The sequence below is a fragment of the Podarcis muralis genome, chromosome 6 (assembly GCF_964188315.1).
Source record: "Podarcis muralis chromosome 6, rPodMur119.hap1.1, whole genome shotgun sequence".
Taxonomy (NCBI): domain Eukaryota; kingdom Metazoa; phylum Chordata; class Lepidosauria; order Squamata; family Lacertidae; genus Podarcis; species Podarcis muralis.
Window position 1 is genome coordinate 86,155,924 of NC_135660.1, and position 27,606 is coordinate 86,183,529.

A 27,606-nucleotide genomic window follows, 5' to 3' on the forward strand; every position below is an offset into this window, starting at 1 on the left:
AGCTCTTTGTAGTGTGAGTGATTGTCTTGCAAAATGTTCCGACGGGGATAATTCTGGCATGGCTTCTAGTACTGTTTTGTTATTTTGCATACTTATTGAAGGTTTCAGCAAGACAGTCATGCATTATTCCAAGATACTTTATTATAGCCTTTTCTCCCCACCCCGGCATGTTCTGAACTGCTACAAACTTTGTACATATAGGAAAAATTTCCTAAGTAGAAAGGACTCTTTCTTGTATGTGTGAAATGCTCACAAGAATAAGGGGTGGTTGTATTCTACTACTGTGGTTCATTAAGTCTACTCTGAGTAATTTAGCTACAATCCAAGGTTATTTAATATTTGTAAATAAGAAATACTGATTTATATTAATGTATTGAGTATAACCACGGTAACAAGAAAAAGACACTTCACTACAACTCAAGACAGCAGGTGTCTTATTTTATATTGTAAAGTACATGATGTGCGAAATTAAGGCAATTATATGTGCAAAATAAACCATCCATTAGAAGCATACTTGTTTACATTGTCTAGGATAACTTATGCTCTTATATGCAATGATAGTCATTTGCCCAAGCAGCTCATTTTCTATTTTCTTTGTTTCAGCGTGGTCTATTGACCAACAAGGGCCAAGAGCAGACGCCTGTAATCTCCACTTGTGTCACTTTGTATCATTGTGCCCAAAGTCTTCTGATACATCTGGGTGAACATCTGTTTGATTTGTGCAAGATCAATCTGTGCCAAAAGAAACAACGCAGACAACTGAGAGAAGACACAACTTAATTCACGAATCCCATTAAACTCAACAGGCAGGTCTAGTGCCACTGAAATTCCAGGTGGATTGTGCCCCATTCACCCGCACCGGTCATTAAAACTTCAGTGCCAGTTTGATGATGAGGAAGAATTAATTTGACACCGGAAACACAGTCTGCAACATGTTTGCCTAGCGATCCAGCCTCTATTATTGCTCTCTGTGAACAAGTAAGTAATGCATATATGCTACTCTCTGGTACAGTGGATGATGTGTAATGCAACCTTCCACATCAGGGGAGAAGTTCATGTTATTTGTATGCCACCTTTCCTGAAGGCATGGTTTTCACTATGGAAAGATAGCATGCAAATAATAACTAGGGCTGGGCAGTGTTACCATAAGACGCACCTAGTTGGGGGGGGGGGAGAGAGAGAAAAAAATATTTTGAATCCCAGAAGCCAGAACAGCAAGAGGGATCTGGCTTCTGGGATAACCGCGCCAAGCCTCTTCAGGGCAGCGGGATGAAGGCTCCCCCTGCCCAAAGAGGCTGTGCGCGGCTAAGGCAGAAGCCAGGGCAGCCGCATGGCTGAAGGGGCCCTGGGCAGTTCTCCCTCTCTGCGCAGAGAGGGAGAACTGCGCAGCGCCCGTTCAAGCGAAGCTGGAGGAGGAACAGAAGGAGTCCCCTTCTGTTCCTCCTCCGGCTTCCAGGCAGGTGCGTGGCTGAAGCCTTTGGAGCGCAGCGGGAGACTTCTCCGCTGTCCCGGGGCGATCTTAAAATGCTGGCGGGCGGGAGCGAAGCCTCCGCTGCTGCCGCCCGCCAGCATTTTAAAAAACCCCGGGACAGCGGAGGGCTTCTCCGCTGTCCGGGGCGATCTTAAAATGCTGGCGGGCGGCATTTTAAAATCGCCCCGGGACAGCGGAGGACTTCTCCGCTGTCTGGGGCGATTTAAAAGCCCCTGGGAAGGCAGGCAGGGGGGACAAAGACTTTTGCCCCCCGCCTGCCTTCAGAAGAGGTCCAGGACCTCTTCTGAAGGCCGGCGGGGGGCAAAAGTCTTTGCTCCCCCCTGCCTGCTGTCCCGGACGGCTTTTGAAGGCAGGCGGGGGGGAACAAAGACTTTTGCCCCCCGCCCGCCTTCAGAAGAAGTCCAGGACCTCTTCTGAAGGCGGGCGGGGGGCGAAAGTCTTTGCTCCCCCCTGCCTGCCTTCCCGGGAGAGCGGAGAAAGGCAGCGGGGGGCGAAAGTCTTTGCTCCCCCCTGCCTGCCTTCCCGGGAGAGCGGAGAAAGGCAGCGCGTTTCTCCGCTGTCCCGGACGGCTTTTGAAGGCAGGCGGGGGGGCAAAGACTCCCCCCCCCCCGCCCGCCTTCAGAAGAGGTCCAGGACCTCTTCTGAAGGCGGGCGGGGGGCGAAAGTCTTTGCTCCCCCCCCCCCCGCCTGCCTTCAAAAGCTGTCCTGGACAGGCTTCACGGACCTCTCCGCAAGTAGCGGGAGCGCTCCCGCTGCTTGCGGCGAGTTGCCAGCATGCCGAAGCCTGCGCGTGCTGAGATCAGCGCGCCCAGGCTTCGCGGCCCCGCCGCCCGGCTTCGGGGCATCGTTCCGAAGCCGGGCGGCGGCGGGAGGTGTTCCTGCCCCGCCACCCGGCTTCGGGGCATCGTTCCGAAGCCGGGCGGCGGCGGGAGGTGTTCCCGCCCCGCCGCCCGGCTTCGGAGGAGGTCCGAGGACAGTGGGGAAGACACGCTGCGCTTCCCCGCTGTCCCGGAGATTTCCCTATGGGCTGTCGTCTTGCGAAGCAAGCCCATAGGGAAATTCGTTTTGCGAAGCGCCTCCAAAACGGAAAACCCTTTCGTCTAGCGGGTTTTCCGTCTTGCGAGGCGTTCGTCTTGCGGGGCACCACTGTACATGAAACAGTACACTTATTTCATTCTTAAAGTGCATGGCTCCAACCTGTCTTGGCAACTGCAGCTGCCCCCACCTCATGTTCATAGCCAGTCTTTCTACCTGGAAAGCCTCTAAAGCAATGACTCAATAATGAAGACTTGAGGTTGGGGCAACTATCACTGCCAGGAACAATGTGGCACTGAGTCTGCTACCTAAAAGAAGAGTGCTTTCTATCATCTAGACCTGTGCCAGCTCAGGTAACTGGCATCACCACTAATGGCCTTGAATCTATACAATGTGCCACTTGGGTTGTACAAGTTTAATAAAGAAAGCTGCTTATAAAACCAGAAATGTTTCAACTATCAATTTGTCAAAAGTGTTTACAGCTTCTGTTACCTTTCCATTGTGCCTGAACTTCATACAGTAAAAGACCGTGATGGATTTGCGTTTTAATAAAGGAGCCATTTGACCTCTTTGGAAGTATGGCCAGATGGTGTATAGAATGAACACAAACAAGATTAAATAACCGGCCTTTAATTACCGTATTTTTCGCTCTATAGGACGCACTTTTTCCCCTCCAAAAATTAAGGGGAAATGTGTGTGTGCATCCTATAGAGAGAATGCAGGCTAAGCCCAAAGCCAGAACAGGGAGACGGAGCGCTCCGTCTCGCTGTTCTAGCTTGCGGACGGCTGTGCAAAGCCTCCGCAGGACAGCGGGGTGCCTTCACCCCGCTGCCCTCTGGAGGCTACGAAGGCTGTACGAAGGTGGGGGAAAGGCTGCAACGTTTCCCCCCACCACCAGCCCCACAAGCTCGGGGGGCAGCGGGAAGGCTGCGCGCCGCCTTTGTGCTGCTCCCCGACCTGGTCTTTGGGGCTGGCGGGGGGGGGGGGGGAGCGTTGCAGCCTTCCCCCCACCTTCGTACAGCCTTCGTAGCCTCCGCAGCCCCAAAGAGCAGGTCGAAAGGAACCCAAAAAGGCTTCGGTTGAACGCACAGAATGCACCTTGTTTTAGAGGGGGAGAACAAGTATTTTTTTTCCAGTTCTCCCCCTACTATGGTCCGGTGCGTCCTATAGAGCGAAAAATATGGTACATATTAGGTAAAATTTACAAATAATAAATTCTTACCTCGCTGCGAGTGACTACAATTCGAACCAAGGTAGAGTCATCTGTGCCGGCTCCTTTCATGGAATGATAAAGCCTCTCTGCAAAAAAGGCTGGGCGATTCAGAGCACATTGCACTGCAATAAAACAGTATTAAGATCAACTCAAAGTTGACACTGACAGACAGCTCAAAGCCACAAGATTCTAACAGCATCAACCTGCCAGAATCTTTAATCCAAACTACATTTTTTTGTCATTGCATCCCCACCCCCCCAGGTATATTATAACATAAAGATAATACAAAGACCAACAGTCCAAAAGCATAAAATTATAGAATCATAGAGTTGGAATAGACCACAAGGGCCATCGAGTCCAACCCCCTGCCAAGCAGGAAACACCATCAGAGCACTCCTGACATATGACATTATCCAACCCAATAGTAATTAAAAGTAACAATCATGTCCTTACTAGGCAAATTAGAGTTAAATGTTGTTAGACCACCCCTAACTGGTTCAAGGGAGGAGATGGGTAGTGCATCTAGCCCAGTTCCCAGTGAGGGTTTGCTTTAGGGAGTGTGCCTCCTAGTGGAGGGAAAGGATTACTGCACCACCAGCAATCTGAAGCAGTGGTACCTTGGTTCTTGAACAGCTTAGTTGTTGAACAAATTGGCTCCTGAATGCCACTAACCCGGAAGTAAATGTTCCAGTTTGCGACTGTCTTTTGGAAGCCAAACATCCGAAACGGCTTCCGCTTGAGTGCAGGAACCTCCTGCAGCCAATCGGAAGCCGCGCCTTGGTTTTCCAACGGTTTCGGGAGTCGAACGGACTCCCGGAACAGATTAAGTTTGACAACCAAGATACCACTGTACATCACATGTGCAAATTAAGCAACTGACATCAGTCCTCTTATTTTGCATAAATTATTTTACAGGTCTGGGAAGGGCACTGAAGCCCCAGCTGATGGTCATTAATCAGTGAAGTTTCCAGCACCTAATAGTTGTAGGTGCTTGGTAAATAAATTGCCCATAAAAATGACCTCATTGAGCAATGAAATGCAGGAAAAGTCCCTTACCGATAGCCTTCAAACCACGTTCTACATTTCCTGAAAACTCCCGGCCAATGCTGCTTAATAAATCTCGGTTAGCAACCTGCAAAAATATGAGTAGGAAATGTTAATTTTTTAGCCAAAGAACTGATGAAAGCCAAATCCAGTCCTGTCTAGTCCACACAAATGCCCTCCCCTTCTTGTCTACCTGAGAGTAGGCTTCAATTGTGGCTTTCAGCTGGGGAAAGCTTCTAGTTGCCAGGACCATATTGAAGGCAGACTCATCAGTCCCCAGCTTCCCTTCGCCAGCTTGGAAAAGGCGCTGAGCATCTTGTTGAGCCTTTTGGTAATCTACAGTTTGATTCTCGTCCCGATTGCCCTGTAAGAGAGAAAAATATTGATTACTACTATTATATACAGTAAGCCCACAACTTATGCAGGGGTTCCAGGGATCACAGCAGAAATTGTGTTTAGTCAGAACTCATTGGGTTCAATGGCAGGTAGGATTGCCAAGTCTTTTTCCCTGGATACCCACCCTCTTTTAATTTACTTTTTTGCCAAGCACACAGGTTAAATGCATGTAAGTTGCAGGCTTACTGTACTATCCCTGCTTGCAAGTTGCCTTCAACTATTTAAAAATGAAGTAAAAGCATGACGATTCCTTTTCTCTTTCATTTAGACATAGCAAATCAAATGATAAAACATCTGGCCTCCATTTATGCTTTACAGTATCCTTGTCTGAACACAGCTATGGCTCCACAAATATGCAAAACAAAATGAGCAAACCTAAGATCAACTGTTCAGTCATCTCATAATTTAAACTGTCTAGAGGACAAGGCAAGATTGTCGTCGTCGCCGCTACCGCCCCCCCCCCCCCCGGTTTAATTTATATTTAAAGCCACTGGTAACTGTGACCAGGGAGAAATTAGAAATTAATACTTGCACATTACAGTGGTAGCTAAATTAAGCAGAGCCACGGTATAAGATAAATATTACAAACATGACCAAACTATTTATCTTTCTATCAGTTAACAACAGACTAGTCCAGTACTTTTATTTTAATCAACAATGACAATCACTTAGGGAAGAAATTTAAACTGAGCTGGATAGACAGACTAGTTTCAAACTTTCTTGGCCCTGGAAGATTGTGAACACTGAAATAAACCAATTTTGTTCCCAGAAAGAGGATGGGGGAACCTGCAGCTCTCTAAATGTTGCTGGACTAAACCTCCCATCGTCAGTGGCCCATGCGGACTAGAGCTGGAGTCCTTCATCATCTGGAGAACCAAAGGATCCGTCACCCCCACCATAGAGCAAGATATGACAGAGTGGCAGCACATTAATAAAAGTGCCTATTTTTTGGGGGGGGGATTCAATACAATGTGCAAAAAGAGGAGGCCTGGTCCATGATCTGTGCCTGTATCAACACATTAACAGGTTGAACTGGTTAGGAGAGATGTATTCCAAATCAGAGTTTTGGTTTGGGCAAGATGGAACAGGTCTATTTAACACAGTACTTTGGTTGCATCTAAGAGAAAAAAAATTGTCCAAGACACCCCGTTTTTGGGTGCCATGCTCACACGTGAGATCACAGCCTGATACACAACATTGCGGTGCCCCAAAACGCACGTTTTTGGGCACCATGTTTGTGTGTGGGCCAAATGACTCGTGCAGGAGCGCAGCCCAGAAGACACACATCCTGGTTTTTGTGCTGGGACATATTGAAGTGTATGGTGGCACCATTCACATAACAAAAACTACCACATTTTCAAAAGTAGGTCTGTGGCTTGGATTTTGAAAAAGGGAGTCCACAGTACTAAACTAATTGGGAGCTACTGATCTATTGTGTCTGTTTTATTCAATAATATTCAGTAATAGGTCTCCTTCAGAGCTGAATGTCACATTGATCGGGTCCTAGAGGGTCATGTTAAGTCAAAACCATTTACTCCAAGAGATAGGTATTTGAAATCTCCATCTGATAGAAAAAGCCTAGTCCTATCATCAAATCCTATTTCATACAAGGAATGGTACCTAACCCAGGATACATTTCAAAAGGGGTGGAAAACTTACAGCTGGAACTGTACTTGGTGCAAACTAGATACTTATATGGTGGCCTTGTTATCGAGAACAAGGTAAACGTGTGCTTGGTAAACATAAATGCGACAGAAGGTGGTTGTTCATCCTACCTGGCACATAGATACAAGTAATCGTTCAAAGTGTCCTGACGTATCAGACCGAATATCATGCTCGATATCTCTTCCAAATTCACTGTTGTAACATCTGACAATTTCTCGAATCTCCTGGTTTGTCCTTGTGCACAGAATCTCAATCAGCACATTCTCCTGTGTGCCTGCACCCTGCAGGCAGAGAAACAAAGCACTACAGACATTACCTCAATGCAGGCTGCTCAGAAAGCTGACCAGAACATCTAATTGTTTTATTACATTAGAAAGAAGATTGGTCACTTTTTTGTACTGTAGGAACATCTGAGCCATATTGCTTCATTCAACTAGATCATGTTGCAAGCCATTGTGCATCTTTCAGCTCATGCAAAAAACCTACCCAACAAACTTGGTTCATTTAGCCACCAGCTACCAATAGTTCCCAAGGTTTGTTACAGAAGAAAAGTATTACAATCTAAGAGTATAATCCAGTGATGGTCTCACTGGAAATGAACAGGATGCAGGCACAAGCACATGACTTAGGTCTACTAATTTTAATGGGTCTATGCGTTAGTAAAACTCAGCTGGCTACAACCAGGGAACTGTGTCTATAGGGCATTTGTCACTTGTATCTCTAACACATACATATTTCCATATCTGGGTACAGTGGTACCCCGCAAGACGAACGCCTCGCAAGACGGAAAACCCGCTAGACGAAAGGGTTTTCCGTTTTGGAGGCGCTTCGCAAAACGAATTTCCCTATGGGCTTGCTTCGCAAGACGAAAGCCCATAGGGAAATCTCTGGGACAGCGGGGAAGCGCAGCGCGTCTTCCCCACTGTCCTCGGACCTCCTCCCACCGCCCGGCATCGGAACGAAGCTCAGATGCCGGGCGGCGGGGCGGGAACGCCTGCTCCCGCCGCCCGGCATCGGAACCAAGCTCGGATGCCGGGCGGCGGGGCCGCGAAGCCTGGGCGCGCTGATCTCAGCGCGCGCAGGCTTCGGCATGCTGGCAACTCTCCGCAAGCAGTGGGAGCGCTCCCGCTGCTTGCGGAGAGGTCCGCGAAGCCTGTCCAGGACAGCTTTTGAAGGGGGGGGAAGCAAAGACTTTCGCCCCCCGCCCGCCTTCAGAAGAGGTCCAGGACCTCTTCTGAAGGCGGGCGGGGGGCGAAAGTCTTTGCTCCCCCCTGCCTGCCTTCAAAAGCCATCCGGGACAGCGGAGAAACGCGCTGCCTTTCTCCGCTCTCCCGGGAAGGCAGGCAGGGGGGAGCAAAGACTTTCGCCCCCGCCCGCCTTCAGAAGAGGTCCAGGACCTCTTCTGAAGGCGGGCGGGGGGCGAAAATCTTTGCTCCCCCCTGCCTGCCTTCCCAGGGGCTTTTAAATCGCCCCGGACAGCGGAGAAGTCCTCCGCTGTCCCGGGCGATTTTAAAATGCCGCCCGCCAGCATTTTAAGATTGCCCCGGACAGCGGAGAAGTCCTCCGCTGTCCCGGGGTTTTTTAAAATGCTGGGGGTGGGAAGAAAAGCCCTTGTCCCCCCCCCCCCCAGCCTTCAGAAGAGGTCGGGGGACAGACTGTCCCCGGACCTGGTCTGAAGGCGGTTTCCATAGGAACGCATTAATTGATTTTCAATGCATTCCTATGGGAAACCGTGCATCGCAAGACGAAAAACTCGCAAGACGAAGAGACTTGCGGAACGAATTAATTTCGTCTTGCGAGGCACCACTGTATATATAGAAGTCATGCAGCCAGAAATGTAAGGAGCTTGAGCAAAGAAAGCAAGGACACCAATCAATCCTTCAGTTTTTCAGAACACAGAAGGCCTTGTCCATTTCTTAAAATAACTAAGGGATGTGTGGGGAGGTTCATGTTAGGAATTGGTACCATGTACATATAAATTACAATTGGGCACTGCTATGCTCTTTGCACAGGTTTCATTCATTGTCAGTGGAGCAATATTTTCAACTAGACTGTAGCTTAAATTCACAGAATGAGCATTCCTGCCTCCCTCCTGAAGTACTCCCACAGTTGTCTTACAGGTATTTCTGCATTCAGATCAATCATAGTCACCCAGCCCTGCTACTGGAGACAAGCCAGCGCTGCATATCTGACTCGTTGACTGAGGATGACAGAAGCATTGTCACTCTTCCTCTGTATGCCTGACATTAAAAGTTTCTCTCACCCGCCTCCCCACCCCAGCTCTTGCCACTCCCAACCTGCCTTTCTGGAAAATTGAAGGGGGCTGAGGAGAAAACCAGGAGTGGATTCCAGTGGATTTGGGGGTGGGGGGGTGCAGGGCAGGGTGTTAATTTGGTGGTTTATTTGTTCCTGGATTGCACATGTGCCCCATTCCCCAACTCTAACAGGGTGGGGGGGTGGAATAAAGAACTGGGGGAATGAAGAACAATCATCTCTGACTCTCTGACTGAAAGCCAAGTGAATAAGAAAACAAGAAGTGGGGTTCTGTGAGTAGCACAAGAGAATATGCAAAACAGAGGACCATGGTTAATTTTGCAAGACAGGCATTGGGGCCTATTTTTATGAGAGATTTGCTGTAATTTTGAGAGAGTGGGAGCAGGCTGCATTTGTCTATGAATATTCTGGAAATGTACACTGCATATATTCCTTAATTTTAAAATCTATTAACACAATTTTCACCTTTATTACTGAAAATAAATTTTGAAATGACTTTGATCTAGTTGAGCATTTACGGTCCTTTACAGTTAATGTGATCATTTTACATGAAAATAAATGCCAGTGAAAATCATACCTTCATGGCATGCCGCAAACTCCAAGCATCATAGTAGGTACTTGGCATGAACAATGCAAGGATCAGCTCTTCCATATTTCCACTTAGCTCCGACTTCAGGTCTTTAATTAAATCCTGTCCAATTACAAAGTGGTATCAAAAAGATATACATTCATAAAATGTGCATGCGCACACAGATTGAAAATGTACAGTTCAGCAGCTGGCAAATCAATGTTTACTGAAGTCTAGTGAGACATATTTTCAAGACAGAAAATGAAGGCAGTAATCATGATAAACCAATTTAAAACTTCTATTAAACTAGGGGATCATAACACAGGCAGCCATTTTAGAAGAAATTACTATTTTATTTTATACAGCAGAATGCAAAAGAGTTGGTGTGTTGTAGACATGTGCCTTGTATATCAATACTAGTACCTCAACAAGGCCCATACTGACTTTTTATGTCAAAGGGCTATTTGGAATCTTCTATGATAGGAGAGAGCCGCTGTCTGAAATAGGTTGCATCACTCAGCACATACTGAACATGAAGCTACTGTCAACATTTCACTGTTACACATTATACTAGTAAAGCACAGCCAGAGGCTATGCCCACTCCTAGCTTTCTTGAAAACCACTACAGGGGAGGGTCCAGTATTTGACAAAATAAAGAAATGAAGTTAAATTACAGACCTCACTCTGCTCACGACAGTTAAGCACACAAGCCGTCCATATGCTGTACCAGCTGCTGATTTGCTTTTCAATATTATGACTAAAACAAAATCACCAGCAATCATACCTTGCCATACATGGTCTTGAAAGCAGCCTTAATTTGCTGTCTCTGACTATTGGAGCGGTTGGACACAACATCAATGATTGCCTGTTCATCCGTTCCTAGGGAGCAAGAAGGCAACTCAGTGTAGTTTCGTATCAAGCAATTTCATCCCTTTTATTGTACACCCCAAGGCATCGGGCAAAAACACTGCTTTAGTACAGAGGCTTTGCAAACTGCTCACATTCATAGATTTCCTCTACAAAATGAAACTAGCACTTCACTGCAGAGTTTGAATGCAGAGAGATCTCATAAGTAAAGGTAAAGGTACCCCTGCCCGTATGGGCCAGTCTTGCCAGACTCTAGGGTTGTGCGCTCATCTCACTCTATAGGCCGGGAGCCAGCGCTGTCCACAGACACTTCCGGGTCACGTGGCCAGCGTGACAAGCTGCATCTGGCGAGCCAGCGCAGCACACGGAACGCCGTTTACCTTCCCGCTGGTATGCGGTCCCTATTTATCTACTTGCACCCGGGGGTGCTTTCGAACTGCTAGGTTGGCAGGCGGTGGGACCGAACGACAGGAGCGCACCCCACCGCGGGGATTCGAACCACCGACCATGCGATCGGCAAGTCCTAGGCGCCGAGGTTTTACTCACAGCGCCACCCGCGTCCCTATGAGAGATCTCATAGGCTTGCTTAAAACAGGTATTTAGCAATGTACACTGTAGGGAAAAGATTTCAAACACGGGGACATCTGACAAAAGTTCTGGGGTAGAATCCAACTTTGTACAAGTGGACTTCTCTCATACAATGGAACTTCACCTCCTCTCCTCCCACCTGCAGCCACCAAATCAGGTACCACCAAAATCTGCCCTGGACAGTGTTGGATACACTTTAGACAAGGGAGTTCCCTGCCAAGGACAGTATCAAGGAGCATATAGTGCCCTGCATATTGTGCAATCCTCTCTCATGGTTACAATTCTTCATGCCTCGCTCTACAGACCCATCTATCCCAAGTCTTGCTGCTCTTTTTCACTGTTGCCCAGTATTTCTATTTTTAAAAATCCAAAATGGAAACCAAGCCATGGAAAGAGGAAGCCATGCTGAAAAAATATTCCATATAAACAGTTCAGGTTTTAGAGTCAAAGGCTGATTTGCACCCCAAGTTATGTTAAAGACTATGGTTAAAATATATGCAAGTGTTGGAAGGATCTAGTGAGAGACATACAGGATTAAGGTAGAGAAGTTTGGTTTCTGGGCCTACACAAGTTTAAACACGAACACTGTATGAAACACAAAACCGCTCTTACCAAACCCTTTCATAGCCTTGCGCAGAATTTCTGCATCCCGCCCTGCATCAAAGTTCGGAGCTGGTCGAATTGTGCCTTGCATATGTTGAGTCATTGCTGCAGGCTGAGATTGAGAAATCTGTTTTACCATGTTATTGATCCATGTGAAATGCTTATTCAATCTCAACAATGAAATCTTGGGCATCAGTACTTTAGAGGGAAAGGAGAGACATCCTAAGCAGTCAGGAGGCCAATATATTCCAGATGAACAGACTTGGTTTACTAATATGATGGGGCGCCTGTCATCGGCTCAAGCCTTTATAAGTATTTGCAGGAAATTTCCCCAGCAATCTATTTCAGGCTGGAGGACACATCTCCTCCCTTAGCATTCAGAGCTAAAACAGAAACACAGAGAGGGAGAGGTAGGCTTGAGGCGAAGAGAGGGAGAAGGAGAGAACAACTGAAGATGCAGCTGCAGGAAAAGCTCAGATCAGGCCAGTGGCCCATCTAGTCCGACATCCTGTTCTCGCACAACAGCCTTCTCTCCTCCTGCGGTTTCTAACAACTGGTATTCAGAAGCATACAGCCTCTGACTGTGGAGGCAGAACACGTGCATCATGGCTAATGTTGACATCCTTTATGAATTTATCTAACCCTCTTTTAAAGCAGCTGACTCAATGATAAGTAGGAGGGTGGCAATCCCTCACTCCCTTGGGAGTCAAAGGAAAGTTTATTGTGTGAGGCAAGAGGCAATAGCACTGCCAATGTCAACTGTGTACAGGGGCCAGTCTAAGATAAGGGAGGAGGAGGAATCTGAGCACAAGGAGGTGGTAGAAGAAGCCCCTAGGAGGGTCCTGTGATGAACTGGGATCCTGAATTCTGAGAACAAGGGCTCACTATGTCTACTCCAAAGCAAGAGTGGCCTGAACCTCAAGGGGGATGGCTTAGAGGGGAAACCACCCTGTTGTGAAGTGTAACTTTAGCCAAAATCTATTATGTTCCAAGTTACCACACTGGAATCATCAAGGCTGCAATTCTCAAAACATGGCAGGCCTTTACAAATGGCTACTACAGAAGGGTTTTATTAGCATTTAATTTAAAAGCAGATTTAAAAAAACTAGTATCAAACTTTTTCCTCTGTTTATTTAAATTTTACTATTTTGACAATTATTATTTGCTCCCAGCTCTTTCTTTTACATGGAAGGCTACAGCTCAAGCTTGCCCAAGCGATCTTCTCCTTGTGTACTCCAATTCATCTACCGTCCTTCCCAATACATGATAACAATAGTTTATTCAAAATCAGGCAAGTAAGTTCCTCTCCCATTTCAAATCATGGTTTCTAATTCAGGCCTGGTGGCAAAATATGCAGCAACTATGGTTTGCCACATATGGATGACAAACTATGGTTGTCACAAGGAAGTGAGGTAGGGAATTTGACACACACCGGAAGTACAGCTGGTGTATGCCTGAGCTGAGATTCCACAACCTCCCTTAGAAAGTTTTTCTTATACTTTCATTAAGCATACCTTTTTGTAGTTTAAACTGGTTCTACTTGTCCACCCAGAGCCCTTGCAACAACCTAACCAATAGTTTGCTTAGCTTGATTTCCCTCAAAAGGAAAGCTTGCCCCCTAAGACTGAAGGACTCAGTTATATTTACAGCATCCTCTGGCTTCTCAAGCCAAACTCCAAGAGGTGTATTCAAATATGCTGCATACACAAGTGAGTAGTTTTCTATACTGATCTGAAGAACTGGACCACAACATTTTTTCTTCGTCAAAACAATTTGCATTCCCACCATGATCAAATAAAACCAACAATATTGTCCCATTTTATAATACAAATGACATACCTGAGGTGGTGTTGGAGTTGGTCCACCTGGATACCCAGCTTAAGAAAAATATAAAATTGAAATAAGATTTTATTGTTGCCATGCTGTGTGCATAAAATATAATCACAGCAAAATGTGAAGTCTGGTACTGATTCATGCACTGGTTTTCAGCTAATATTTCCTCACGCAGATCAGGGAGAACTTCAGGACTTGCAAAGAAGCCTGTAGGCTTCACAGTGACATGAGCACCCACCAAACTGTGTCACTTTCAATCACACTTCGGATTTCTGTCTCTTTCCTTGCATCTCCTGCTCCCTTCAGGGAGCTGTGCATGGAACAAATACTTGCTGGATGCAAAGCTGACCATTAAAACACTATCACTTGCAGCCTGGAACTCCCTATCTTTATTTCCAAGGTCCTTTCCGACACAAGGTTAGGAAGTGGGACTACGGTAAGGCCCAGTGCAGATGTGGCATTAACAGCAGCATAACCAAGATGAGGAGGAATGCCACAAATTCACAGGTTCCCTCTCGCTTTTTTGCACCAATTTCCCCCCTCCTTTTCCTGGTTAGTATTTACTCGGGTGTCATGTTATATCTGCATTGCCACTGAACAGATTAACATTAACGATAGGAGCCAACTACGGCAGCACCCATGCAATCCATGATCATGCAGGACCACTAGTGGACTCACAAGCCAGCTGGGGCTGTGCATAGATGCTGTTTCTGTGAATCACTGTCCCCACATGGGATTATACATGAGGCCGGTGCAAGAGCTGCAGGCATTCGTCTGTCTCAAGAGACCATGAAGTGTGCTTCTGGGGTTGAAGTCAAACTGCTGGAGAATCACAGCACCTGCTGTGGCTGCAGAGACTAGTAGTTCATAGCTGTTGCCTCTCACATTGTTTCTGCTATGTTAGCAACATCAAAGTGACCTCTCTGAGGCAGAGGCCTGGGCGGTGTGTATGGAGGTCCTGGGCTTCCTAGATGACAAGAACCGCCACCCCACCCCACCCCATGGTGTCAAGGATGTGGCCCCAAGGAAAGCAGAGCAATACATTTGGCACCAGCTTGGCTGCAGGAGTTGCCAGAAGGAGGTGTACAAAGCCCCATCCAGCCATCTTAGGGACTACATTTCAAATTTGTGTAGGGTTTGCTCCTTGGCCTTTTCTTCTCCTGAAGATGTCCCGCAAGGCAGTGGGTAACAGTACTTAACTACTATTTTGTGTTTCAGCAGTGGAATGCAGACTTACAGTAAGACTTACAGATACAAGTTTGCTTCACTAGTCTCATATTTTACAGGGTGCATTCCACCTCTAAACCCATAAACAGAATGATTTTTCCTTTCCATATCCAATCACAATAGTCGTTCAATACCTGGTACTTGTGCTGGTCCACCTCCCATATAATTTTGGGTTGGAGGCTGCGGATAGCCATAGCCAGAACCATTTGAAGGTACTCCAAACCCAGCGCCTGGAATACATACATTAAAAAAAATTAAAAATCTGATACCATGCAAGTGCAACCAAAATATTTCAGTCAGAAAGTACAAAATATATAGTTAATACATCAATTTAAAGAGCTATAAAATACTCAGTTGGTTTAATGTCTGTTTGAAAACCTGTATTACTTGTGCTCACTACCAGAATCCTAATATTTCCCCCCCTTTATATTGGTTAAGGAACTTTCCCAAATGAATCAGGCAGCTCACTGCATGCTGTGGGCAGAGAAGGGGGGCAAGTTAAAGAATCATTCAGCAAACACTGCACAGTTAAGGCTAGCTGTTTCAAGGGCCAGCCTTATCCACACTTTCCAGGCACGGTCCAGGCATGGTCCATGTCTGAGCACCTTTCTTTCTTTTTGCTCCAGAGCTTTTACCACGAAAAGCTGGTCTTTAAAGCTGAATCAGAGCAAATGGCAATCCTCAGAAAACCCAAATTGCCATTTGCTCAAATTCAGCTTTAAAGAGTGGATTGTTGCAGGGAAAGCTCCGGGGAGAGTGGGGTGGCACATTCAGACACAGAGCTTTAAATCATGGACTGTGCCTGGAGAGAGCAAAGGAAAGGTATGTCTGGATAAGCCAGCCTTTGTCTGAAGCTTACCTATTCCTTAACATGGTTCTGGTTTTATAGTAGGTTTTTAAAAAGTCACTCATGTGGGGCCAATGGTGGCAAGTACGAAGTAAGCTAACACTATGTGGGATTGGGACTGGTGTGTGGCCTTGAATAGTCACTCTCAGTTACACAGTGTCCTTCCCTAGCCTGTTCAGTGCCTGATTGGAAGACAAATGGGAGCTGAGCATTTAGGTTTGCCCTTTTCATCTAAGCTTCTCTGACCTTTCTGAAACACAGAGAACATAACCACCACCTCACTGAGAGCATTGATTCATTTCTTTCTTGCTTAGGGTTTAGTATGAAGTTGTCCTGTTAGTCAAGGACTTCCTCTTCCTCATGCCTACCCCCCCGCAAACCCATTCTGGGGGGTTTCCACAACCTTCCAGAGCAGATCTGGAGAGTGTGGGGATAGATGGGTAGAAAAAGAAGCCCTGCTGCACAGGTTGAGGGTCCTGCACTAACAGGATGGTTTTGCTGGATACAACCTTATATTTCCCAAGCCACCAAACACAGGCGTTCAACTACAGCAGAGATAAGCAGCCAACAGTGTTTCAGCACATTACCTCCAGGATAAGTTGGCATTCCACCAGGCTGAGGAGCCCCAGGGTATCCAGCAGGTGCAGGGGGGTACCCACCAGGTGCGGGTGGGTATCCTGTAGCCCCCGGGAAGCCACCAGCTGGTGGAGCAGCAGGATATGCACCACCTCCCATAGGTGGGAAGCCTCCAGGAGCAGCAGGGTAAGTATACTGACCGGCAGGTGGGTAAGTAGACTCTTGCCCTGTAGGCTAAACACAAGCAGTAGATCAAGAGTTAACACAGTTCAGAAAGAAAGACCTAGAGAAAGTCACAGAAAATTGAAAATCTATACTGAGGCTCTCACTTCAGCTCCACCACTTGCTGGATTAAAGAAAACAACTATGTTGTACTTTTTAAAAAACAACAAAAAAACAACAACACACATGGAACAAATATGCTTGCCTAATAAAAAGGTAAAGGTACCCCTGCCCGTACGGGCCAGTCTTGCCAGACTCTAGGGTTGTGCGCTCATCTCACTCTATAGGCCGGGAGCCAGCGCTGTCCGCAGACACTTCCTGGTCACATGGCCAGCGTGACAAGCTGCATCTGGCGAGCCAGCGCAGCACACGGAAACGCCGTTTACCTTCCCGCTGGTAAGCGGTCCCTATTTATCTACTTGCACCCAGGGGTGCTTTCGAACTGCTAGGTTGGCAGGCGCTGGGACCGAACGACGGGAGCGCACCCCGCCGCGGGGATTTGAACCGCCGACCATGCGATCGGCAAGTCCTAGGCGCTGAGGTTTTACCCACAGCGCCACCCTAATACATACAGTGCAAACCTGACCATTAAAACAGTTAATGCAATAAATGTAGAATAAAATGTAAAATTCAAAATGCATTTGCCAAGACCAGAAACAGTATAATAAAGCCCCAATCCTGGAGTCTTCTTATGTACTCAAAGCATACGTTTCAGAAAACTACCGTAACTTCTTCAATATGTATGCATGCATGGATGTAACTAAGGCAACTTTTCATCAAGCAAATGGAACAGTATCTATTCTACAGAAAGCAACATCAGCTGTAACTAGAGATTAAAAACACACCATAAAACAATCGCATTAAAACAACACAGTAGTTAAAACAGGAGACTCAGGTTGATAGGTCAAGGGAATGACTGCGCAAACAGGTGCATCTTCCAAAGATAGCAGAATACCAACATGGAATGCTCATCGTCCATGAATTCATAATCCCTTTCAAAAACCATCTAAATTACTGATCATCACTACATTGTCTAGCTTTGGTTTCTTAACCATGCTTTCCATGAAATCTTAAGTGGGAAACTGTAAGTTTAAGAGCTCACTCCAAAACAGGATAAAAGATCCAAGGGAGTTGCAATATACTGAGAAACTTTAGAAACAGAGATCCAATAACTATAGTCCTAAGCAAATCACTGGTCTATCTTACTTAAATGAAACCGTGCACAGAGTAAAACTAGCAATGGTTGGCATAAATGCACCAAATGTGGAACAAATAGTTTTATAAACATCTATTGAGGACACTACAAATTAACAAGGGAGATATTGGCTTACTTATAGACCATAAATGGAACTAAACAGACCATATAAATCAAATACGCCCCACTTTCAAACCTCTTCAAGAAGTGGATTAAACAACTGCAGTTGAGAGGATGTCACTACTACATAGCATCAAGCGCCAGATATGGAGAATACCTCTGCCTCTTCCACCTGAACAGCTTCTGGCAACATTTGATGTCGGAAGCTAGACTGAAGATCTCTAAGCTCAGAGGAGAGAAAGACAGAAAACTCCCTGCTTATCACCAGGGCTACAAGCGTCTTGCAAAGAAAAGAAACAGATACCCAGCTCTGCAAGGTTGCCGGAAGTTGGGCTTCCCTATGAGTGTTTCTCCCTTCCTCTCTGAGCTTGCCAGAGAGGCAGAGAAAGCTCCATCGCATACACCCAGTCTCCAAGCACTTTGCAAAATGGTGAAATTATCCCGTCCTGCAAAGCTGTTGGAGTCTACCACTGAAGCAGAAAAAATACAGATCTATACAGAAACTACCTCTGAGGTTGTGGCTGAGTAAACACTGGCCCTTATTCACCCTATCCACAACACTGGACTTCAGACTAAAGTAACAGAAGCAAGGTCAACCATAACGCCTACTGTTATCAATACAGAAAGAGAAACGATACATAATATGGTGTGAGCTTCATTGATCAGAAATCCCAAAGGAGCAATGAAATAGACAATTAATTATTATGGACAACAGTAAGCATGTCACAATTCCAAAACTTGTGAAACCCTCTGTTGCACAAATCTGTTCCCAGAGGGATTCAAATTTCTATTTGAAAGGAAAAGTCTACACCACGATCAAGCATAAGCAGATTGTTGGTCGACACAGTACTGTGGGCAAAGAACCCCGCAGCTCATGCTGGAAAGAGGGAATGCACATTCCAGTTCACATCACAGATAATTTATACCCTAAGATGGTTCAAATATTCTTCCTACAATTCCTATTGGTTAAGAAATTGCAATTTACAGGCTTCCCAATCCACCTACATCATGTTTGCTCCTAAACATGAACCCCCAACAATAACAGATATCCCATATCCATTCACATTAGCAGTTTTTACAATAGGGGAGTGTTTTATAATATTCATGGAGCATTTAAGCCTGCGTACTAGCGTGTGGCACTGTGGGTTAAACCACAGAGCCTAGGGCTTAACGATCAGAAGGTCGGTGGTTCGAATCCCTGCGATGGGGTGAATTTCCGTTGCTCAGTCCCTGCTCCTGCCAACCTAGCAGTTCGAAAGCACACAGTGCAAGTAGATAAATAGGTACCACTCCAGCGGGAAGGTAAACGGCGTTTCCGTGCGCTGCTCTGGTTCGCCAGAAGTGGCTTAGTCATGCTAGCCACATGACCCGGAAGCTGTACGCCGGCTCCCTTGGCCAGTAAAGCGAGATGAACGCTGCAACCCCAGAGTCGGTCACAACTGGACCTAATGGTCAGGGGTCCCTAAACTATCATCTGCTATTTCTCCTTGTTATCTCAGGTCACCTCTAAACTATAAATCTATCCCTCTTTCAAGGCTAACAATCTAACACATTCTTTACTTAATTTTAACATTAGCCAGGAAAAGAGCCTCTTAGGGAGTCAAGCTTGTGAGTCCAACATTTGCTTTGTCTCAGTAACTCAGGATGTAAGACATTTACAACTCAGGTTGTAAAACATGCTAATAAACAGTTCTGCAAAGGGGCCCTCCTTGGGGCTCCTTTGAACCTCTTTGTTCACAGAATCGGTCTTAAGGCAGGCATGCTCATCTTCACCATACCATCCCTAAGAATAAAAGTCATTTTCATTCATTTATTCCACACCCTCCTATTCCAAAAATATAGTATCAACATCAAGACAAAGGGAAGTGAGGGCAATAAGCACATCATACAGTAGAGACTGTTCAGTCTCAGGGCAGATTAAGACCTACAAACATTTACAATATATGGTTCTGGGACTGATTAATATTTTATTGCCCTGAAGGAGTGTGGTGGTGCATCTCCCTCCTCCTTCCTCCTGCTTGGATGCAGAAGTACAAACAATTTTGCCACACACGCACACAAACAAATCTAGTAATACACTACGCTACCAGAATAAAAAAGTAAAAACTCTTTACACAATGCCAACCATATCACTCAAGGGAAAGATAAAAACAAACAGTTAAAATAGTGAATTGCAGTACAAATAAATGTAGACATGGAACAAACAAACAAAAAGCAGCCAAAAGGGGAAAAACCCACCACAATGAATAAAAAAGGGGGGAGGGAGAGAATGAGAAAAACACTGATAAAAATAATACACATTATAGTAGACCAAACTAAAGATTATAAATAAAAAGCAACATTATAACAAAACAAAACAAAAATGCCAAAACCAAACATAAACAAAAGACCAAACAAGAATTTAAAGCATAAACACTGAAACAAGAAAAAAATTATGAACAGAAGTAAAATATACTATTATAAAGAAGTGGACGAACACAAGAGCCAAACAATGTGTGTCCATTGAGTAAACACGAAACAGGAAAAAAATAGAGAAGTAAAAGTGCCATTGAGAGCATTTGCTGGAGAAGCACAAACTGTGCTTTTATGTGGTGAAACCTCAGAGCACTTCGGAGGACAGAAGATGCCATTATGCATGACAGAAGCAGTTTGATGTGTGTGAGTCAATATCCTTCAGCACAATAATTCAAAACACTCTTAACGTTTTCTTTTCCTCTGCAACTTCAAAACCCAATACAGTACCAACACAATGCAGCAATGCTCACAACAATAAAATAATTTCTAGACCAGTTGCACCTTACAAATTACATCTGTGTCAATAACAGGGAAAAATTCAATTTAATTTTTATTAAGCAATAATATGTGCTTGTTATTATATATAGTTACAAGCCTCAGCGTTCTTACAGTAGCCCTGGTCTTGAACGAGAAGCACTGGCAATATCTCTGGGAGCTGTCTGAAACCCAAATAAAATTGATCCAGAAAGCTACCCTGGGACTGCTTCAACCACTGGTGGCTAACCTGCAACTCTCCAGGTGTTGCTGAGCTCCAACTCACATCGTCCCTGACTATTGGCCATTTCCAACAACATCTGGAGGGCCACAGATTAGCCATACCTGGCTTAAAGGCACCATCTGATTGAAGCTTTATGCCTACTAAATACATAGCAAAACAATGCAAATCATCATTGTCTTTTGCTGTGCTAAAGTGTGAAAAAGAGATAGAACTGAAATATAGTAAATACTTACAGGATAGCCAGGGAAAGCAGGGTAACCTGAAGGGGGATATCCTGGGTACGACATTCTGTAAGACAAATGAAAAGCACTTGAGAGATTTTACTTAAGAGTTAAGTGATTTCCTCATGGGAGCACTTCACCACCAGAAGGATATAACAATCTTTTCATTGGTTGGTGCTGCTTGCTGTAGGGTTCTGGTTCACTTGTGGCGGAATATGCCAGCAAAGCAGACCTTTGGCAGGTCTACTTGACAGTTAGGTGATCCCACCCACCTATCAGCCACCATGATGTTGGGCAAATGACAGGTGGTAGCCCCTCCCACATGTCAAAGTTGACCCACAAGGGCTGGAGGGAGATAACGAACTAGTCCATTGGCCAAAAAGGTTTCCCACTCCTGTTTTAATGCATGTGCCATCCATATTATGGCCTTGGTAGTCTTTCATCAGAATACAGAAAGGCAGGTTTCTTTTTTTCCTTGCTGAGCAACTGGGTAGAAGATGCACCTTGCCTCCATATAAAAGGGAGAAAGACTTAAAAGCTTAGAAATCAGAGGTGGTGAATTGAAGTCAAGCCTCTACAAGCTCCACAGTGCCTATAGGCCTCTCAGGCATTTTCTGTTTTTCCAGAGAACTGAAGTCACATAATATGAGCTTATTAAAGGCCAGCCAGCTATGTTTCCATCTCACAATGAGTCACTAATCCATGTTTCAGTGTATCCTCCTGAAGTAAAAAATGAGGACCACACCCTCCACAAAGGCAGTTACGTAACGCCAAGCAGGAAACAGAGTAGTTCATTTGACTGTGGAAAACTATGTGTGTGTTTTAGGAAAAACAGTCTGGAGTTTAAAAGCTTTCAAGATAATTTAAAAGGATCTGCCTTTTTTATATTAAGGCTATCTGGGTAGTATTCAGTTACAACAGACTCTCTGCTGCCAAGCCTCATAGCAATGAAAATTAAATTAAGACATTCCTCCTAATTCTGAATCTTGGAAGAGAAGCAGTGATGAGGCATGGCTGTGCACTTTATCGCTGGATCAGTAAATCAAGTCTCCACAAATCTACTCCCCAAGGAGTAGAATCTCCACTCCTTTTAACATGGGAATGGGGAGGAGAGGTTTAATGTCACAAACAGCTCCAAGTGTTTCTCAATGCAAAGCTTTGAGCCCCAGCCTGTTTGTCACTTGGCCAGATATGAAGATTCCCGTCTTCTTACTAGGCAATTCTCATCACCCTGCACTCTGGAGGTGGTCACGGTGCAATTGTGCAATACACTTCCTCTTGCACATACAGGGGACTTGGAAGTGAGGGGTCAGAAGTGTCCATAAATTATGACCTGCTAGTGAGCCAAGTCAAAATCTGTAGATTCCTGTACCAGACTACAGTCAAACCTGTTTTTGAAAACATCCCCTTCTTCCATGGCTACACCTTTCACATTTGCAGGTACAAATTTAACCTTGTAACATTGCCCATTTAACGAGGTCAAATTTGGGATACAGAGGGTATGTGAGACTATGCCATCTATTTCATTTCGCTTTGCCATATGCTTCAATGAATGTAACAGTTAGCAATGAAGTTGCTAGTCCCTTGCTTTGTCTGTGATCCTCTTCCATCTCCTCTTATTTATATGAGGCCTGTTCACTACTTCAGCCCCAAGTATCGCTACAGACCTCTTCTATTCCACACACAGAAATCTTATTCATTAACTGTTTATTCATTAACAGGTTCACTCAGCACTTTCTTCCCCTTCCATACTGTTTCCTAGCAAGCCATGCAAGAGTAAAACAAAATCCAAAGTTGACTGTTAAAGCTGTGATGACCTTCAGCAATGTTTGAGAAATCCTTTTAAAGAGATCTTGACAAGGGAGCAGATACGCAGAGATATGGTTATACATATCCACAGTCCAGGACTAGGTAACTTTGCATTTACAGTTTCTGCTAGACTGATTTTCAAAGGAAAAACCTTTACCTCTTTTTTCAAACCTTGTCTTCTCTATGAATGATAGCAAAGCACATTTCTGGTCAGAGATTGTTTTGGGAAGCTTTAGGGCATTTTTGCTATGTTATCGTTCTTGCATTAATTTCCAAAGCCTTTTCAAAATGGGTAGTGGTGTAAATAAAACTGACTAATCAGGGAAAAAGCATGAACACAAGAACAAGGAAACATGGTTAAAGAGTTTGAGAAGGATGAGGCACCAAAGCAGCATCATATCAAGTAACTGCAGGAATGGGAGATGGAACGAAACCCAAACATGAGATAAAGGTGCCCACTACTTCAAATTAAGCTACAAATATAGAGGAAAGGTTTTTACAATTTTTAAAAGTGCAATAAATGCACCCTTGTTACTAAATTGTTTATTGGAATCCAGATATCCTCTACTTAAGGTAATGTTTTAGTGACAGGAGACACCATTTTTTTTTTAAAGCATTCAAACCATCATATTTTTGTTGCTGGGAAAGTTACATTCTTCCCACATGCCAGTGAATCTAGTGCTCTTGCATAAGCATTACAGGCATCTACTAGATAAGCACTGCAATACAACTGGAGAAGAAAAAAATAGGGGAATTCCGTAAGTAAGATTTCACAACAGAAATGGACAGAGCCACAGGGAATAAGAGGGCCAAACTACACATTATGTGGGAGATCAACTATGGGAAATAAATACTCTCTCTCTCTCTCTTTTTTTGTTTTGTTTGTAAAAACCGCAATGGAGCAAATAATAGGTTACTACATCCAAACACTATGTTTATTAACTTACTCTAAAGACAAGAGAGTAATGCTGCCAAAGGCATATGAGAACAGAAGCTAGAACTATACCCAATCCAGAGGACAACGAGAAATTAGTCTGAGAAGATAAAGCACTATGTGCTAATGGCAAAACTGATAAGCTAAATGAGGGTGAAGAAAAGAGAAGACACACCTTCATTTAAAAGGGGAGCCTGTTTGCTGAATGCTGCAACAGAAATCAGCTGCATTTAAATACAAATACAGTTATATTTTATTATCCTAATGAAGTGTTTGTTTTAAAAAAATAAAAAAATAAAAAATAAAGCAACCGTAAGAGGAACTGAATGAAAGGAGTAGCACTGAGAGAGCAGGTGGTGACGGCGCTTTAACCCTTTTCGTCCCCACCCTGTTTCTTCACACCCATCAAGCACCATCTGCTATTAGCCCTTTCTGGGTGGAGACAGATATGATGCAGGCAATTGTCCCATTCCACAGCAGGGCTAACACCAGCAGAGGGTAATGCCTTGCCCTAGCTTCTCTACTCCAAGTCAGTTTGGGGCCCCTTAAAAAAACCCCTAAATACATATAACTATATGCAATAGTCGGCCCAGTAATAACACAGAGCTTAACAGGAAAATCAAATGAAGGTAGCAAAAAGGAATGTAGAAAGACAAGAGTTGAAGGAAGGAAGACCGAGGAGATGTGCAAGGGGGCATACATGAATACTCTATGGGTAGAAATCTGGGGGGCCCTTTATGGATTGCCTGCACTGAAGAACAAATAAATATATCATATAAGACTCATCTGCAGATTGTCACATGTAATGGCCCTACATGAATGTATTTCAGCATGTATGCTTCAGTGCACAAACATTTATAGTGTTATTTGACATATCTGATTATATGCTCACTGATTTCTAGCCTACACTAATTCCTATATGATAGTGTCTAAGAAACCCATATATATAGTATGTAAAATTGCTTTCAAGATTATATGACTGATTTATTTTATTTTGTTGTTTTTTAATGAGACAGCAGCCACTTTTTTTTCTTGTAGTTGCGTTTGTTTTCAGCTTGGGCTGTTTTGAATTAACAGAAAATAATGATGTACTATGAAGCTGTACTACGTGTGCTCAGATTGTTCTCAAGAACAGAGTCTCCTAAAAGGCAAGTCAAAATTCATAACATCCTGCTTCAGAGTTCAAACACAAGCTATTAACATCAATATGGAAGGTTCACTTTGGGAGAGAACATAAAATCACTTTATGTATGATAATCATTTTAATCCCACCCCCAGTCTACCCTTTCAATTAATGTTTTTGCATGAAATAGTAGCTAGAAATCTACAGGCGTAATTGCTCACTCATGTATGATCAGGGGTGATCATTAAGAGTGCACACAGGAACACAGAAAACTTGTTCGTTTGTAGGGGTAGTCTGTTAGGGCTAGTTTTTCAGGGTAGTTTTAATATGAGGTAAGTGCTAAAGAATCATGTAATGGTCATTATCTGGTTATTTAAATTTCAGTTTTATGGACTTAAAATCTTACCCATCTTTGAGATGGGGCAGTTTATATGAATAAATAAATTGCAAGTGCAGGACCACATAGCATTGTTTGATTAAGGAGAAAGTGCAATCTCATTCTGCCTGAAGTCCCGATTTCAGGATTACTTCATAATCTCCACCCCATATATAAATAAATGCCACACCTTTTAACTACTCAGCCTGCTTGTTTGCAAAGAAACTCAACAGCAGTTAACAGATCTTTAATATTAACTCAAAGTTCTGCAGGGAGAACCTGTTGAATGAAGGCCACTGTGAGCACACAAGGCAGGATGGCAAATCCAGGGTTACAGCTACCTTGTATGACTCATGTGTTTGCCCACTGTCACGCTTTCCGTTTTGGACATACTGTACAACTAAAAGCAAATGTGTCAAGAATCATTGCATCGCAAAAGGCACACAGTCACAGAATCACAGAATTGTAAAGTTGGAATGTGCCCCCAAGGGTCATCTTAATCCAAGCCCCTGCAATGCTTCACTTCAGCTTAATCCAGAAAAACTCCAGTATTTTCACAGTGTGTTAAACAAGAAGAGGCAGCTACTAGTCACTGTTAACATTGAAAGCGCATCGGCAAACAAATTTCCTCCAAAGAGCATGAATGCAGTTCAGCAACCACTTTTTTTTTAATAAAAAAAGCAAAACCAACTATTTATTTATTGAATTTATATACCGCCCTATACCCGGAGGTCAAACCTAGACAGCATCTTAAGCAGAGACATCACCTTGCCAACAAAGGTCCGTATAGTTAAAGCTATGGTTTTCTCAGTAGTGATGTATGAAAGTGAGAGCTGGACCATCAAGAAGGCTGATCACCAAAGAATTGATGCTTTTGAATTATGGTGTTGGAGGAGACTCTTGAGAGTCCCATGGACTGCAAGAAGATCAAACACATCCATTCTGAAGGAAATCACCCCTGAGTGCTCTCTGGAAGGACAGATCCTGACGCTGAGGCTCCAATACTTTGGCCACCTCATAAGAAGAGAAGACTCCCTGGAAAAGACCCTGATGTTGGGAAAGATGGAGGGCACAAGGAGAAGGGGACGACAGAGGACAAGATGGTTGGACAGTGTTCTCAAAGCTACCAGCATGAGTTTGACCAAACTGCGGGAGGCAGTGGAAGACAGGAGTGCCTGGCGCGCTCTGGTCCATGGGGTCACGAAGAGTCGGACACAACTAAACGACTAAACAACAACACCCGGAGGTCTCAGGGTGGTTCACAGTGTGTGTGTGTGTGTGTGTGTGTGTGTGTATATATATATATATATATGGCGGTTCACAGTGCGCGCGCGCACGCACACACACGTGTGTGTGTGTGTGTGTGTGTGTGTGTGTGTGTATCTGTATATATATATTCTGTATATATATCTCTTGCCACAACCATCATAAAAAAGACTCAGGGCCAGCCTAGCAGCAGAGGCAAACCAACCCCACGAAGCTTCAATTCCTGGGGGCTTCCTCTGCCTCTGCCGCTTTAGGCGAAGCAGCACCTCTGCCCCTACTTTCTTGAGCAAGCAGCCGGTTTTATAGAATGCTAGCAGCTGAAGAAATCACGCGCTGATCTCCGCGGCTGCCGCCTGGGGCGCAAGGTTGGGGGGGGGGAGGAAATGTGGAAAAAATAATGCGCATTTATCCCTTAACGTTACCCTTAGTTGCTCTCAGCCTCGTTCGCCTGATTTCCAAGGGAAGCTTCTCATTCCCAACCTTGCCCTGAGTTGAAAAGAGTCGTGGTTGCCCTGCGGCTGTTAATCCGAATTTGATCCACCACCGAGGGAGGAGAGAGAGAGAAAAAAGGCAATGTCCGCAGCATTAAGAGTTTGCAGTTCAACTCTCGAGAAAGGGTCTGGAGGGGAGGAGGGGGCTTGTTTGTTTGCTCGAGCCCCTGAACTTCAAAAACTTGGCACGCTCAGAAGCGGGGAGAAAAACCGTTGTCCAAAAAAAGGGGTGCGAGGGCTGAGGAGACGTCCACGTCGTCAAGGAGGAAAACAAACACAAACACGGGTTTGGTTTAAAACACACACACACACACACACACACACACACACACACACCCAACACGGGAAACGTCGCTAGAACTTAATACCCCTATTACTACTATTATTACTACTGCTACTATTACTACGGTATTTTGCCCCCCGCGGGTTCCCGCCTTCCCGCTCTCACCTGAGGCGCGGCCGACAATCCCCGCTAACGCAGCTCAGCGAAGCAAAATGGAGACGTCGCCCGGGCGAGGGGAGGCCGGCGGAACCCGGCCCGCCCCTTCCCTGGGGCCGGGATTGACTTTCGCCCCGCCCGCCTTGAGAAAGCGAAGACCCGCCGCGCT

The 27,606-nt window shown here is 44.9% G+C and overlaps 1 protein-coding gene and 1 long non-coding RNA gene across 2 annotated transcripts; one reads left to right on the forward strand and one right to left on the reverse strand.

The window, feature by feature from the left end:
- Window positions 1-417: 417 nt before the first annotated feature.
- On the reverse strand, window positions 418-27,606 carry ANXA7 (annexin A7). Its single transcript, XM_028729026.2, has 13 exons — window positions 27,447-27,606; window positions 21,012-21,066; window positions 16,240-16,462; window positions 14,940-15,035; window positions 13,585-13,622; window positions 11,755-11,857; window positions 10,472-10,566; window positions 9,697-9,810; window positions 6,956-7,126; window positions 4,978-5,148; window positions 4,797-4,872; window positions 3,750-3,862; window positions 418-732 (listed from the first exon to the last, which is right to left on the reverse strand). Exons 2-13 carry the CDS (start codon window positions 21,063-21,065, stop codon window positions 610-612), a joined length of 1,377 nt encoding a protein of 458 aa, XP_028584859.2. The 5' UTR covers window position 21,066; window positions 27,447-27,606; the 3' UTR covers window positions 418-609.
- On the forward strand, window positions 2,153-2,974 carry LOC144328065 (uncharacterized). Its single transcript, XR_013393309.1, has 2 exons — window positions 2,153-2,364; window positions 2,425-2,974. It is a non-coding gene; the product is annotated as an uncharacterized LOC144328065 (long non-coding RNA).